The sequence below is a fragment of the Pundamilia nyererei genome, unplaced genomic scaffold, assembly GCF_000239375.1.
Source record: "Pundamilia nyererei isolate P.nyererei 1_Seehausen unplaced genomic scaffold, PunNye1.0 scaffold00390, whole genome shotgun sequence".
Classification (NCBI taxonomy): Eukaryota; Metazoa; Chordata; class Actinopteri; order Cichliformes; family Cichlidae; genus Pundamilia; species Pundamilia nyererei.
Window position 1 is genome coordinate 149,430 of NW_005187791.1, and position 15,061 is coordinate 164,490.

Here is a 15,061-nt window from a genome sequence, read left to right on the forward strand (position 1 = left end):
GCTCGGCTCTCAGTATGACATCTATTAAGCCTAATGAGTGTGGAGCTCAGCGAGTCAGACTGTGGGATATACGCTGTGCTATCCGAGTCTCAAATCAGAGACGCCAGCCCTCTGCATTGTCTGGTATAAATAGATCCGCAATTGGAGCCAGAAGAGTTGTGGAGTGCGCCCGAGGGGTTGTAAACAGATTGTGATTTGTTGCGGAGAGATAGAGGGAAGAAAGGTGGAGAGGAGGGAGGGAGGGAGCTGCCGAGCGGGTAAGGACGCAAAATAGGGCTGCAGGATAGGGGACACAGGGATGGAGGGTAGAGGAACAGCTGACAGGGAAGGTGGCAAAGGGGGACAAAGTTGTTAGATGATAGAGGGAAAAATGTTTAGGTTATGTGCTGTCAGAGAGGTTGTCGTTGATGCTCAGAGATCTTCTGTGTAAACTTCAAGGAAGAAAAAGGGAACAGAGATTTGAGGCTTCAGCCGTCTTTGTCTTTCCTCTCTGAAGCCTGAGCTGATCCAAGAGGAAACAAACTGGAACTGAGCTGGAGTCCTCGCTCCTGTCAAGTCTGATTCAGGTACAGCTGCGCAAGAAGCCTGGAAGTCCCGGCGGTCGCGCAGAGACGGCACGTTTGTTAGTGTTTTGGTTTTGGTGGAAGTGCCCTCATATCATCTTCTATCTGGCCAACATCAGTAAACTGAGGTACGTGTTTGACGTCAGTGCTTGTACACGGAGACGTGCCGATACGAGAGTTTATCTTTTTCTTTTTTTTAAGAAGCAGGTCGGTCTCAAAGGATTTTCACTGACTGTGAATGTTTTTGCTTTGTTTTTGTTTTTTTGAAGTATGCCCCTCCTGTGCTCGCGCTTAGTTAAGATCACGTCACGTGTGTTTGACATGTAAAGGCGAGGCTGCCTTGATGTTCATTCAAGCGAAATAAGATTGTGAATAAACATCTACTGTATGCAGTTTATTGACCTTGACCAAGTCATTCACATAATAAAGCATCCACAGTAAAGACAGCGTGAGTGAGCAGACTCAGCAGAAGAGAAAACTTTGTTTATGCCCAGTGGTGATGTGAAGATTCTCCATATGCACCGTTTGTCATACATTCATGTTTTTCCATGAAAAGGAGCTTAAAAAAGAACTTAATGTGTTTCCACTTCACACTTTACCTGAAAAACCTTTAAATAGTTACCTCGAGAGCTGTATTGATTTATTGAATTGGTTTGGATATTCACACAAACACAAACATAAGCATTTGTCATTTTTACCTCCAAAAAGTGGTCGCTTGCTCACTAGGCCTGTGTGAGACCTGCAGTACGGATCATCTGGCAAGTTGCTGGGAAAGTTTGTATTTCCTGACCAGTTACAAAAAGTTGCTGATTAATGCTGTAAAATGACTACTAGAGCCCCAGTGCCGCAGGCTTAGAAACTAGTTTACCACCCGGTAACCACCGATTTCTATGGAAAACTGTATGTTCAGTGACTGGTTGGCAACTGGTTGCTGGAGGTTGCTGGCAGTCACTAGAGTGAGGTCAGTCACTGTGCTTTGCATACAAGGCACACACTTGTCTGGAAACTACCGGTGACGAGGGTAATCTGTTAGCACCTAAAACAAAAAAGAACAGTTTCACTGTAGCAACCTGTCATAGATTACTCCGTTTTCCCTCATGAGGTCTTCGGCTGGTGTCAGCATTTGATTTCACAGCAACTTCCAGAAATCTCCAGCAACCAACTCTGGGCCTGTGTGATTGGGGCCCAACATGTCAGTAGTTTCCCTCCCAGTTAGCCTGTTTACATTTACGCACTGAGCTGCTGCACTTAACTTTTACCAAGTTTGTGCGTCCCGTAGACGCTTTTGTTATAACGCAATGAAACCTCTGCAGCCAGAGCAGCAGGATGACATGTGTGAAAATATTATTGTATCATTTAAACGTTTAACCGACCTCTAAAAATACTTTTTACAAGCATATATTTTATAGTTTACGGTCGTTAAATGTCATAAGATGGACTTTTTCTTGTTGACTTTGTCAACCTGTTTGGTCACAAAATGCCTAATAAAAAGTAGCTGTTACTGTTCAGAGCTCAGCTAAACGTTCAGGCTGTAAATGTAAAACTCGCCTGTAGGACAGGAAGCTGTAAATACCAAATTCACATCTCTTCTATTGACAGTTATTTTTAGTTTAGTCGAACAGTTTGCATGAAGGACAAACACTGTGCTCGCTGAGAGCCAGGTAGTCATCAGAGCGATGTTGCAGTAGAGAGCTCACGTGCACCTCCAGCTGTTCTTCTGAACAGAATTTCAAAATAAAATGAAGATGCTGGGATTTTTAAAAAAAAAAGCCACTTTAGATTCATCTGAGTTGGTCGAGATATAATTGATTGAAGTGTTTAACATTAATCCCAAATTTAACTACGATCCTGCAGCATTAATACGTCTGGGATCCTCACTCTGTTCACCTGAAACCATTTTGCGGTTTTATTTGTTTGGGAAATGTAGGCAAATTCCAGGCTGGGAATACGAGCTCGCAGCATTAAAACTGCAGGGGGGGGGGGATAGTTATTACAAGTAAAAGGGGGGGAATGAGGAAAAAAAGGCATGCGAGCCAGTTCAGATGGGACGGCCTGCCGAGTGAGCGCGAGAAGGGGGGAAGAGACATCGGTGTCTACAAGCGAGCATGGAGGGTTTTCCTTGGCCTTAGAAGTAAAGAGAGCAGAGAGGGTATGGGAGGAGAGAGAGTGTGTGTGTGTGTGTGTGTGTGACGCTGGTTCCTGGAAAAGCAGAGGGCTGCAGAATAAACAGGCTGCATGCCTGAGACTGCCCTGTGATGTCACCACTGGGCAAACGAGGGACGAGGGGAGGAGAGAGAAAGGAGCAGAGAGAGAGAGAGAGAGACGCCCATCAGGTTAAAACAGGAGGCGGGGGGGCGACAGCCGAGCCAAAAGTGACAGAGGCTGAGCTGGAAAAGACAAGTCAGATGTGCAGGACGTACCGTCCTTCCTTGTAACGGCCCTAAAAGAAGAAGAAGGAAGAGGGGAGGAGGAAAAACAAGGAGGAGAGGACGAAGAGGAGGAGGAGGAGGAGGAGAGCACTGATGGGTGCGTTTAACGGCCGCTCTGATTCACACCTTTCTCTCGTCTTTTCTGCATCATCTTCTCCTTTTGTGCGGCTCGCAATTAGCGCCGGTGCCTGAGATGTGAGGTGTGTTTGTGCGTGACCATCAGCGAGAGTGTGTGTGAGGCTTGTGTGTGTTTTCTTGTGGCAGAAGAACACAATGTTCGGGGAGAGAGTGTGTTTATGAGTTATGGGTTTGCATTAAGAGCCGCGGCACTTTGATAAGTGTAGTTTTCAGCCGTAAACACATCTGCGGTGTGCTTTCCCCACTCCTCTCTTAGCACTTGCTTTAGCTAATATTAGATGAGGAAAAAAATGAATGAAAAAGGAAGAAATAGGCCTTATTCCAACCAGGACGTCAGATTGCAGGCCTGAAAGCGCAGCACGGAGTGCTTTTTAACCTTCAGCTAGCAGAGGACTGTGAAGTAGCTCGTTCAGACGCGGGAAAAATGATGACTGAAGAGCAAGAAAAGCAACTTTTCAAAGCAGAAGAGGCCAACGCTCTCAAACAGTCTGTGGCAGCCTGCTGAAAGAATTATGCTGATAAGCTTTTGATAGCTTTAGTTCTGTACAGGTTAAACTCGCGCCTCAGTTCTTCAAAGGATGTGATAAGATCGTGAATCTTTTCAGGACCTTTGGAGGTCCAGAGTTTAAATACAGCATGTGCATTTAACTGCTTGGTCCTATACTGTTGGACTGTTGTGTGGAGCAGTTTGTCTTTTAAATAGTTGTGAGTGATTTTCACAGCTCCTGCAATGTGTCACATAGAAGTTTGATGTTATTCATTACATGAACAGGTAGAGACATTCATCCATCCGTCAGCTGCTTTAAGGCCTTTAGACACGTAACATTTGATCATTTTGCGTGTAAAACAGTTTTTGGTTTTTTTCAGACTCACTAAAGCAGAGGCTCACAACCACGAATTTGATATGTTTAGTTTTTCAGATTTTTCTGATCCAAATGAGCAGATTCGACCAATAAGACCACTGCATTTGGCAACAAGCGTGTTGCCAAATGCAGTGGAAAAAGTCAAATAATACTATTTTACCTCAGGCACACAGCTAGACACTCGTCAGATGTGCTCACTACCTGACGCCCTTTATGATACAGCTTCAACCGCTGGGTCAGGTTCTCTCTGCTTCTGCTTTTGGATGAACGCAGAATCGCTGGTTCCTCGTTTTTATGTTAAGAAACATCAGGAGGGAACACGCCTGTATTTCGTGTAGTTTGTAAATCTCATGGAAATCTTCCATCAAGCCTTCACAATTACGGCTGACAGCGGTATGGGAGTTTCACTACAACCTCAGCAGCCGGTTCCTTCTTTAAAAAGCAAAACCCAAAGTTTTCCATGCGTTTCATTTATCTTTAGATCGGACTGCTTCTCCGTCTTTGCTCTGCACAGTGATTCACGGCTGTGGGAGTTCGTCTGTCTTAATCGAGCTCACCTCGCTCGTTCCCTCCTCGCCTGCTGGTCGGTTTCCAGATTGTAACCATCGTCGCTTCTAAAATGAGCAAAGGGCCAGAGAGGAGCCAAAACTCAGGGCGTTGCTCCATTTTTAATTAAATATTGGGTACCTTGTTAAGCAGATTCACAAATGGAAAAGGAAATGAAAGAACAAAAAATCCAACCATGTAGGTTCTTTTCTTGGAAGGAAAGCAATAGCCGGCTGAAAGAAGGGATCTCATGACTGGGAAATGTCAAACCTCATGTCCTGCAGGGTTGAAACAAATCAACCAGCGCGGACTACTGACTCATACGTTGTGTTGTTGTTTTTTAAAATCCCCCACATGACGACAAGTCCTTAAGGAGCCGCTGGGTGTTGCTGCCCTGTTCTCCTATGGCATGGATGGCGGCAACCATGTGGATGTGTTTCACCCCGGCACACGGAAAACACCGGCAAGAAGGCGGCAAGCCGAGTCGTTTGAGATGTGCGGTTACACTGGAGGACGTTCAGAAGTTTTTTCTGTGGTCTGTCTGCAATCCATTGCAAGGATCTTCCATAAGAGGCTTTTTACACGTCTCTGTGATGCAGCGAGAGTGCGTCTGTGCTGGAGCCTGGAACAAACTGGAAATGTTTCAGAGATTTGTCTGAGGAAAACAAAGATGTGATCAGTTTGTGGCTGTTTGAAAGGTCGAGCACGAATACGATATCCTCAAAAAAAAAAGAGTGTAAATGTGCCGCTGTGTGTTTTCTATGAGCAGACCTGGCTCTGAACCCTCCTATTAAGTGTGCCGCTGATGGCGTGTTTGCCTCTTTATTAACACAAAGTATCTCTGGCTCTCGCTGCGCTCTCTGCAAACATGTAGGTAAATAATCAGCCAATCGACTCCTATTTATTCAGATTAAATGGGGAGGAAGCTGCCTGATTGGAGGGCTTCCTGGGCAGGGATTTGTGCGCAGCCGGGCTCCAGGTCAATGCGATCTTTGTGGGAAGACGCCGGGCTTCTGCAATTACACACGAAACCGGATTGTTTGGCTTTTTTTGTATATACAAAAGAGACGAGGGGACAAAAGGGCGCTATTTTTATGAAAGCTTTATTTAACACTTTCTCTCAGGGATCAGAGGTCAGGGATGACTGTTGGAAAACATTCCTGGAAGTGGTATAAGCAGGAAAAAGCAACATATATGTGGCGATTAAGGTGATTTATAATCAGGGGAAATCCTTCGACCTTACATTGCATGTTCACTTGAGGCCGGATTTTGAAATGAAGGCGAGCAGATACGCAGGTATGCTTCCGTCCTAAAACTGCACAGCTGCTGGGGAGCGTGAAACCGCAGAGCTTCGAGTGACTTTTCAGGCGCTTTTCAGGCAGGTAGAAACACAGAACAACAGTTAGTAGGGCTTTGATTTAATCCCATTCATCCACGCAACCTTGCAGCTTTAAGTGCTCGAGAACAGGATCAATGTGACACATGTGAACATGTTACAGAGAGCCGTTGGGATCCACTCTCCTTTTTCCTATTTTCTGCTGCTGGGTGTCAATAGACTTTTATTAATTGCTTTCACGTGATAGTGGGTTCAATCTGTGCGTTTCTAAGCTTTACTTTGCTACTTGTGAAGCTGCAAAAAAAACACGAGGAGCTGATGCTCGCTGAGTGTCTGGCGAGGCTTTCGGTTAGAAAATATGAATGTTTTAATAATCTGTGGTGAGATGATGGTGATGATAATGTTGGCAGCTTGCTTTGCTGTGAGGTGTCACCACCTGTCAGGAGCAAACTAAAAAAGCAGATGCCTTTCTTCTTCTCTCCCGTCATCTTCCCTTGCAGTCGACATCAACTCTGCGCTGCCCCTTCGTCTCCCGCCGGCCGCCATCCCCATGGATCTGCGCGTGGACCATCACCAGCAGCAGCAGCAGGTGTCCTCGCTCTCCCCGCCCGCCCAGCAGTCGCCCGGCCAGCCCGGCGGCGGCAGCGTGGTGGCGGCATCGGTGCACGAGCAGCAGCTGCAGGCTGAGCTGCTGGCCCTGAAACAGAAGCAGCAGATCCAGCGGCAGATCCTCATCGCAGAGTTCCAGAGGCAGCATGAGCAGCTGTCCCGCCAGCATGAGGCCCAGCTGCAGGAGCACATTCAGGTACGGCCGCGTGTTTGTCAATGAATGAAGTTCAAGTGCTGGAAAAAAAGGAGGCATTCAAAACAAATCTGAAAAATTTGGCCCACGTTTTCCAGAAATGGCACTAGCAGTCCTTAAAGAAGAGCAGTTGAAGCTGTGACGGCCCGGCAGGATTATTTGATTGCACAGTGATTCCACCAATCACAGCTAGTTCACCTGTGAGTCCGTCTGTGAACAAAGGAAGGGCTGCTAACAATGCTGGAAGAAAATGTTTTTCTAGACTTGACAAGGAACACGCTAAAATCCAGTAGGAGGCTTTCTGTGCCGCCTGTTCAGAACATTCCAACCCTGTTCTGATCCGGTTCGGAAATGATTGAAATCCACCCTCAGTAGTAGGCACGCTCCATGATTCAGGAGCTTGTAGACAAACCTTTTTTTCTGCATGACTTTATCAGTCTGGGGCAATTTTTTCACAGTCTTAGTCTGTTTTAGTCTGCTTCCATTTACTGTGGGTTGCAGCCACTCGTTTATGCACAGCTCTTAATGTCTGACCGCAGTATTTCAGTCGGTTTGAGGTCTGGACTTTGACTTTTTCATTCTTTATTTTGCAGATTTGTTGTTGAAAATTCAGTTCAATTCAACTTTATTTATACAGGGCCGAATCACAACAAGAGTCGCAAAAGCGCTTTAGATAGGCACAACTTTCTAGAAGCAAATAATACACACAGCCTTATTTGTGTTGCATCACCTTTATCAAGTACTCGAACTAGTTCACTTCAGTTTTATTTAGCACCAAATCACATGAGTCGCCTCGAGGCACTTTATAATGTAAAGTAAAGACAGAGAAACCCCAACAATCAGACCCTCCCCTATGAGCAACCACTTGGAGACGGTGGGGACGAAAAGCTCCCTTTTAACAGGAAGAAGCCTCAGGCAGAATCAGACTAGTTGTGGTTGAGAGGAGACATGCTGTGGAAAAGAGCCAGAGATTAATCATAACTGATGACCAAATACAGAGAGGTGTATAAGCACAGAAACACTCAGTGCATCATGGGAAGCGTCCAGCAGCTTAGATCAATTGCAGCATAACTAAGGGAGGATTCAGGGTCACCTGATCCAGCCCTAACTATATGATTTATCATATCTGCCTCCTGAATCCAAACTGGGAGCTGGTTCCACAGATGGACCTGAAAGCTGCAGGCTCTGCCTCCCATTCTACTTTTAAATATTCAACACTTGGCTTTAAAAGCAGCAGAGTATTGAAAACAGACAACAGCCTCTTCTGGTCCACAGCTCAACAGATCAGCATTAGACCTGGTCGCGGTCTTTCCGGAGGACTGCACACAAGCACATTTACGTAGGTTGCAGACTCAGAAGGCTCAGTCTAGATTAATACCTACCCACTTTACCGTAAATTCACCGTAACATGGCTATTGGGTAACTGCTAATAGCTAAACGGCTAACATTAATGTGTTGACGTTTATTATAACTTTCAAATACGTCAGCGTGGTTGAAACAGGAGCTTTACTGACCTGTTGAAATTCCTCAGAGTGATGTTCAGTGTTTTGAGGTATCGACACTGCTGCAAATGGATAATCCTCAAAGAAATTTGAGTTTTTTGTATGGATTGGTTACTAATTTTAAATTTGTCAGACTTCTGGTAAGCATCTGCTCTCGCCACGATCATTGTAAATGCAGCTAATAAGCCCTGAAGAGTGAAGCAGTAAAACTGTTAATATTTTTTTGTTGTTTTAAATACGCAGGTTGTAATATTGTTGTTGTCAGCGAGGAACAAACGCTGTGTTGGACACTGATTTCACTTTAATTCTTCCATCAGTGTAAAAGCAGAGCAGCGGGCCTGTTACTCAAACCTATTTAAAACTGTCCTAAACAAAGCAAAGACAGACTTTGATGTAGTCTGCTGCGGGATTCTTCATTAGCAGACTAAACTCAGCCTGTGAGAGCTTTAAATGCTGCGAGTGAAGAGGCAGCAGAGAACAAGGAGGCAGTCTGCCTTCATTTATTTTAACTCCAGAGATGGAGAAGAGCAATATGAGCATGTGGTTGAAGTCGGAAAATGTGCGAAAGACTTTTTCCCCCTGGTGTTACATAAGTTATGCACAAGCCCTGTTGTAGCCTTACTTTAAATATCCAGAAATATACGGTGTGCTCAGGGCGACGTGAAAAAGTGAAAAGTCCAGTTTGGTGTGAACGGCCCGGGCCGGACGCTTGGGGAACATAAACAGAGCTGCACAGGAGTGTGCGCTGGAGCTTGGATCACATGTCACAGTGACCTGGAAATACAAAGTGAATCTAGATCATCACGCCCACACGCCGAAGCTTTAATACATCAGCCCCCCACCCCCGAGAGCGCCGGAGCGCTCCCGAGAGGCAGAAATGTCACATAAAGATATTCCAGTATTTGCTCTTTTTTAGAAGAATACTGCTGTAATATGAATTGTAATACACGCAGATACAGCTGAACTACTTATTATTTCAGGACTTAGAATAAATTGTCTGAAAATGGATTGTGGGGGCAGAAGATCAGATGGCGACGTGCAGGATTACATTAGTTTGAATGTCACATGCAAGTCTTTGCTCTCTTGATCTCTTGGTTCTCAGCTTCCCTCTTTCCGAACCTTTTTATTCTTTTCTTTTCTCTTGTTTCTTTCGAGCTTGTCTTGCCTTTGTCTTTTTGTGCTTCCTTCTTCCTTACTGGTTCTGCTTTCCCCCCCCCTTGTTCTTCCCGTCTCTAATTTTCTCTTTTCTTGTTCCTTCTCTCACTTCTTCCTTGTGTCTTCACATTTAAACTTTTCCCTCATTTGTTTGTGTGTCATCCGCTCCTCCTACTTTCTTCTGTCTCTTACTTTTGGTTTACATTTTTTCTCTTCCTCTAATTTCACTCTATTGTATCTTTTTCCTTTCTAGACGTTTAAAATGATCCATTCAGTCTTGTGTGAAAGTGGGATCATGGTCCTGTTGCACGACCCCGTTTGGGTCCAACTTTATCTGTTGGACAGACGACCTCACTTTGACTCTACTGTGGTATAGAGTGGATTTCATCATTGTATCAATGACTACAAGGTGCCGAGGCCAAATCGTGGCCCTTCACCACCATGCTTGACAGCTGGTATGATGTATTTGGTTGTTGTGCGTCATGGTCAAACTTTGGTCTCATCCAAAGGACGTTGTTTCAGAAGTCTTGTGTTCTGTTCAGATGCAGCTTTGCAAACAGAAATTGTTCTTGTCCTGTTATTTTAAAGAAAAGAGATTTGCCCCTTGTTACCCTCCAACCTGTTCGGTCTTTTTCCAGCTGCACTGTCATGAACTTTAACATTTACCATTTTAACTGAAGCCTGCAGAGTCTGAGATGTAGCTCTTGGGTTTTTTGCAGCGTCTCCGAGCATTGCACGCACTGACCTTGAGGTGAATTTGGGGTGAGTTGTCCACTCCTGGGAAGACTGGCAACTGTCTTGAATGTTTTGTACTTGTGAATAATCTTTCCCAGTGCAGAATAATGGACTTCAGATTGTTTGGAAATGACCTTACAATGCTTCCCAGACTGATGGGCAGCACGAGTTGCCTTTGTTTTTTCCTCCTTGGCATCGTGTTAACACACAACTGAATGCTCCAGACCAGCAACCTTACAAAACTTCTGCTTTTACAGAGGTGCTCAGAATGACTGGTGATCAGCTAATCAAGTGCATATGATTAGCAGGACTTAGAAAGCTGGAAGGGTGCACCTCTGCATTTTGTTAACTAATCTGTTGTAGGTTGTATTTACCTCATGTTAAGAGCTGCTAAGGACCAGATTACATTTTTACTATGTTCTGATATGTAAAACCTTCAGACTACAGGGAATTATGATGCATTTATTGTAAATTCCGTACACAGGGCTGCACATAAGTGGTCCGCAGGTGCGTATTCGCTGTCAAAATAAAAGCCGCGCGTCAGATAAGAAGTTGGAACGCGCGTTTGCTGGAACGCGTACATAAGATGTTCTGGAGGAGCGGGAATACGCACTTCTTTTGCTGTGGAGGAACACCAAAGTTTTCCGTCCTGTTTTGTCATTTTTGTGATGCCGAGGGATGAGCGAGGATCTCTGAAGGTGCGTTTGAGTTGTGGCGGCGCGCAGATGGAGGAGAGTGACGCACAGACTGAGCAGTGAGGCCTGTCCTCAATCAGCTCCTGTGTGCACGCACAGAAATCTACAGCCATTAAAACCTAAACATCCTCTTAAATGTCAGCAAGCACTCGAACACATGCCCACAGTAGCACATACTCGAGTACTCATAGCAGCAGGCGTACATACGCTGATTCACATGCTAACAACGGGGAACTCTCAGAAATTGAGACAGTCGGAAACTATTTAGTCAAAAAGTGGCAACATTTTCTATAATAATAATAATAATAATGATAATAATGGATTGCATTTATATAGCGCTTTTCGGGGCCCTCAAAGCGCTGTGTACATCTCTGGCCTAGTGAGCCACAGGGGTTTGGGCTGTGTGAATGTGGGTGGCGAGGTTACTTTGAGCCTTGCCACCCACTCAATCCCTTATCCCCCAACCTCGATTGAAAGACCAAAAAAAGGAAAAAGGATTCAGGCGTCGGGCTGGAAGCCAGCCAGACAGCCGATGAGCTTTTCTCACGGGCCCCACCTCACCTTCCTCTCACCTTCAGCCGCTAATTTATTCACAGACCGGTCTCGAGCATTTGATTTACCCTGGCGGTAAACACGAGCGCATGTCCCGGCTACTGAGCGTTTATTTACACTTCTTAAAAAAATAAAAAGACGCCATCACGACTTGATTACAGTAAACTAATCAAATATTGCCACTGGTTTCACAATGATAAGGGAGAAAGGAGCCCAGGGTGTTGATTCCTTGGCACATCAGCGAGAGGTCATTATGTTGCCGGCGGAGTGCAGGCAGCTTGCCTATTTATTCCATATTACAAAGTGATTCGGAGGCTTCACTCTGTACTTTATGTTGTTGAAATTACGGCTGCGAAAAGGGTGAAAGTGAGCTTCAGCCTGCGTTTAATTTAATTGATGCTTTTATCCACAGTCAGGCTCTGGGTCTTAGGACACTCAAGTGGGACGAAGAGGTGTCTCCAAGCACAGGTTGGCTTTTACTGTGATTTTATTTTTGACCTTTTTGGTTTCAGCACAAGCCGTCAGGGCACAGGTGAGTTTGTTTCTGCGGTATAAAAGCACAGGGAAGGCAGATTTCAGAGCATTTAACAGATGCTCTTCTGTCTTTTTTCTGAGGAAGTAAGCAGATTGGATTATGTGTTTTTTTACTAAAGCCTCATCCCCCTGTTAAATTGTTTATATTTATTTAAAGGCTTAAGCTTCTGGCCTGAGGTTTTTGGGGATTTTTTTATAGAACTGCAAAGGTTTTATTTCTTTCCCCCTCCTTTTTTTTCTTTAAACAGCTGTCAGATGTATTTACTTCAGATGGCAACTCAAGCAAAGCAGAAATGGGACTACTCGACTTTTAAAGACGACCAAGTATTGAAATGGTTGCATTTTAAAGATCTTTGCAAAGTGATGGTATCTGATAAGGCGAGCGGGTTTAGTCCGTGAAGTGAGCCAGTAGCATCAGCGGATTTCTTTGGTGCAATAGATTTAGTATATTTAATTTAGGCATATAAAACTTTACCATCATGCTATGATTTTCTTTCCTTTAAGCTCCTGACGTTCTTAAAAGTCGTTCGAATTTGAGCATCCGGAATGTCCGGGATCACAGACGGTGATTGTTTTGTTTCCTGTTCAGATTCTTTTGCCATATGATGATGATGTCACATGTCATATGGACCATCCATTTGCTGTGACACTTGTGTTTAATACTCAGATCCACTGATCTGGAAGAGCCACTGTGATTCAGGCTCTTATGTGCACTCAGATTGTGGGGAAATAAAACGTCTTCGGGACTTAAAGTTGTTCGATCGGTGCAAAAAGCGCGTCCAAAGTGCAAGTTAACACCATTTCACAGCCACAAAGTGAAAATATGACTATATAAGAAAGTAATCATGGATTGAAGGTGAGCCTAGGATCAAAATGTAGGTAAACAATGAGACCTTTCATATGACGTGACCTGTTTTGATCAACCAACCAATCCTTCATGTTGACATGACCTTTAAAAATGAACCCCCAAAATTCCCTTCTTGAGGTTAAAGCCACAAATGAAACTTCTAAGGCACTAATGCTTGTTCCTGCTCCTCTGCATCATAGACATTAAATTGGTGCAGCTTTGCTACTGAAAATGTGATATATCCTGTCAAGTTGATGCAACAGAAATTGATTTTGGCTTCAGGTTGTGACATCTGGAGCTGAGTTTTAGGCCTGAAAATTGAATGTCTGTCTCTTGTTCTTACAGATGTGAGGGCTCAAAAATGCTTTCACCCACCTCAGAGTGTAAAACCTTTGCACTTCTTCATTAAATGCACTAATTGTATCATACATAAAAAATCAATGATGTGATTCTGAGGGGGTCACGTGGGAACTTTATAAAAAACGGTTGATTTATGTGGAATGACCCAAGTGGTAATAGTTCTTCATATACAGTAGCCTACTGTATACTACCGACCCCAGCCAGTCGCAGCAGCTGGCCACATGGATCTGCTGGAAGTTTCTCCCTGTTAAAAGGGAGTTTTTCCTTCCTACTGTCACCAAAATGCTTGTTTACAGACGGTCATCTGATTGTTGGAATTTTCTCTGCATTATTGTGGTCTTTGTCTTACAATATTAAGCACCTTGAGGTAACTGTCATTGTGATTTGTTGCTGTATAGATAAAATTGAATTGAACTATTAGAAAAAGCGTATTTGTGAGTTTCACGTGGTCACTGGTACGTAGCATAGCAACAGCAGTGACTGTAGTGACTTGAGACATGCTCACAAAAGTATGGGATGAGTTTGTTGTTTGGACATGTGTGGTGATTACGGAGAAGGAAACATAAAGCTCTTGTGAATATGGTAAATATTGTATATAACCTTGTAGTTTTCTGTGTTTTTGCATGCTCGTATTGTTGTTGACCTATTTATTCCTGCTGTGTTCACTCTGCTGCTCTAACAATGTGAATTTCCCAACTCTGTGACTAATAAAGCCTATCTTATCTCATCTCATGATATGTAGACAGATAGATGTGAGGGCTAATAAGGAACAGTTCCAAACTTCCGTGCAGGATACTTGGAATTATCTGCAATCAGTCGCCCGTTTGGTGAATATTTGCTAATGTGATTGTGGTCTTTCTTCGTGCAGCAGCAACAGGAGCTCCTGGCTTTGAAGCACCAGCAGGAGCTGCTGGAACATCAGAGGAAGATGGAGAACCACCGTCGGGAGCAGGAGCTGGAGAAGCAGCAGAGAGAACAGAAGCTGCTGCTGCTGAAGAACAAGGAGAGGGGCCAAGAAAGTAAGTTGAAGCAAGATGAGTGATACTGAGAGCGCTAGCAGTCAAACTGAATCTGAAGCCAAGCCTGCGCCCTGTAGCCAACTTTCCCAGTTTGAACAGCAAAACCATATGAAATCATATATTGAACCAGTATAACAGCAAATGTAACTTATTTATTTTCTCTCATCTTCAGTTCACACTTTGTCACCACTGGTGCCTCAGTATGTCACTATCTAAGCTGATCAAAGCTCCTACGAACCTGCAGTTGTCATACAGAATTCTCTACCACATCTATACTCACAACAGAATCTGCTGTGAATCTCTGGGTCGTACCCAGTAATGAATCTAATCTGGGTTTAACTAAAACATAACAGGAGCCAAGTTGTGCTTGTTGCTAACCACTGTTTGTGGGAGTCTTTCCTCTGAGTTTAATAAATACCTTCAGGTTTATAGGATCCATATGAGTGTCCCCAAAGCAAGAGACTTGCGTGCATTTATGTTTTCCATAAATACATACAGAACTTAACCTACTGGGATGCATCAACAGGACAACACTGGAAACAATAATTAGAGGTTGTCGTCCCCATATTAGTAGCTTACGTTATGAACAGCATTTGATTTCACACTCAGTTCAGTGTTACAGTTACAGCATATAATGTCGTGTGTAGGGTACCCCCCACCCACCACCACCACCACTACTGTGAACTATTGTTTCCTGTCTATACAGTCAGGAAGCTTGGTAGCATCTGCCAGAGTTATCGAGAACTCTCTGTTCAAAAGGACCGTTGTGTTTGTGCGCTTCTGTGCGTGTGTGTTTGCATGTCTGTGTATTTCCATTTTACTTGGAGAACCTGTGTATTTACTGTGGTAAACGAGCTGTATTAGCCCGGTGGCCTTGGCTGGAGCTGGGCCGAGTTGTTACCGCTGCCTGCTGGATGTCTCTCAACAGTTCATTGAAAGCAAGTGGACAGGAGTCCCTGAGAGCCGTTTACACACTATATGGAAA

At 44.3% G+C, this 15,061-nt stretch overlaps 1 protein-coding gene across 4 annotated transcripts in view; it reads left to right on the forward strand.

Annotated features, from left to right (window-relative positions):
- Positions 1–15,061, forward strand: part of LOC102199919 (histone deacetylase 4-like) — an 80,776-nt gene that overhangs the window by 28,209 nt on the left and 37,506 nt on the right. For 3 of the 4 annotated variants that reach the window (XM_005752898.1, XM_005752899.1, XM_013915872.1), the window contains 2 exons: positions 6,376–6,680; positions 13,926–14,076. In XM_005752898.1, coding sequence (XP_005752955.1) covers positions 6,376–6,680; positions 13,926–14,076 — 456 coding nt within the window. Of the gene's footprint in view, positions 1–3,068; positions 3,090–6,375; positions 6,681–13,925; positions 14,077–15,061 lie in introns of those variants that run through there. The other variant, XM_005752900.1, reaches the window with a different exon arrangement.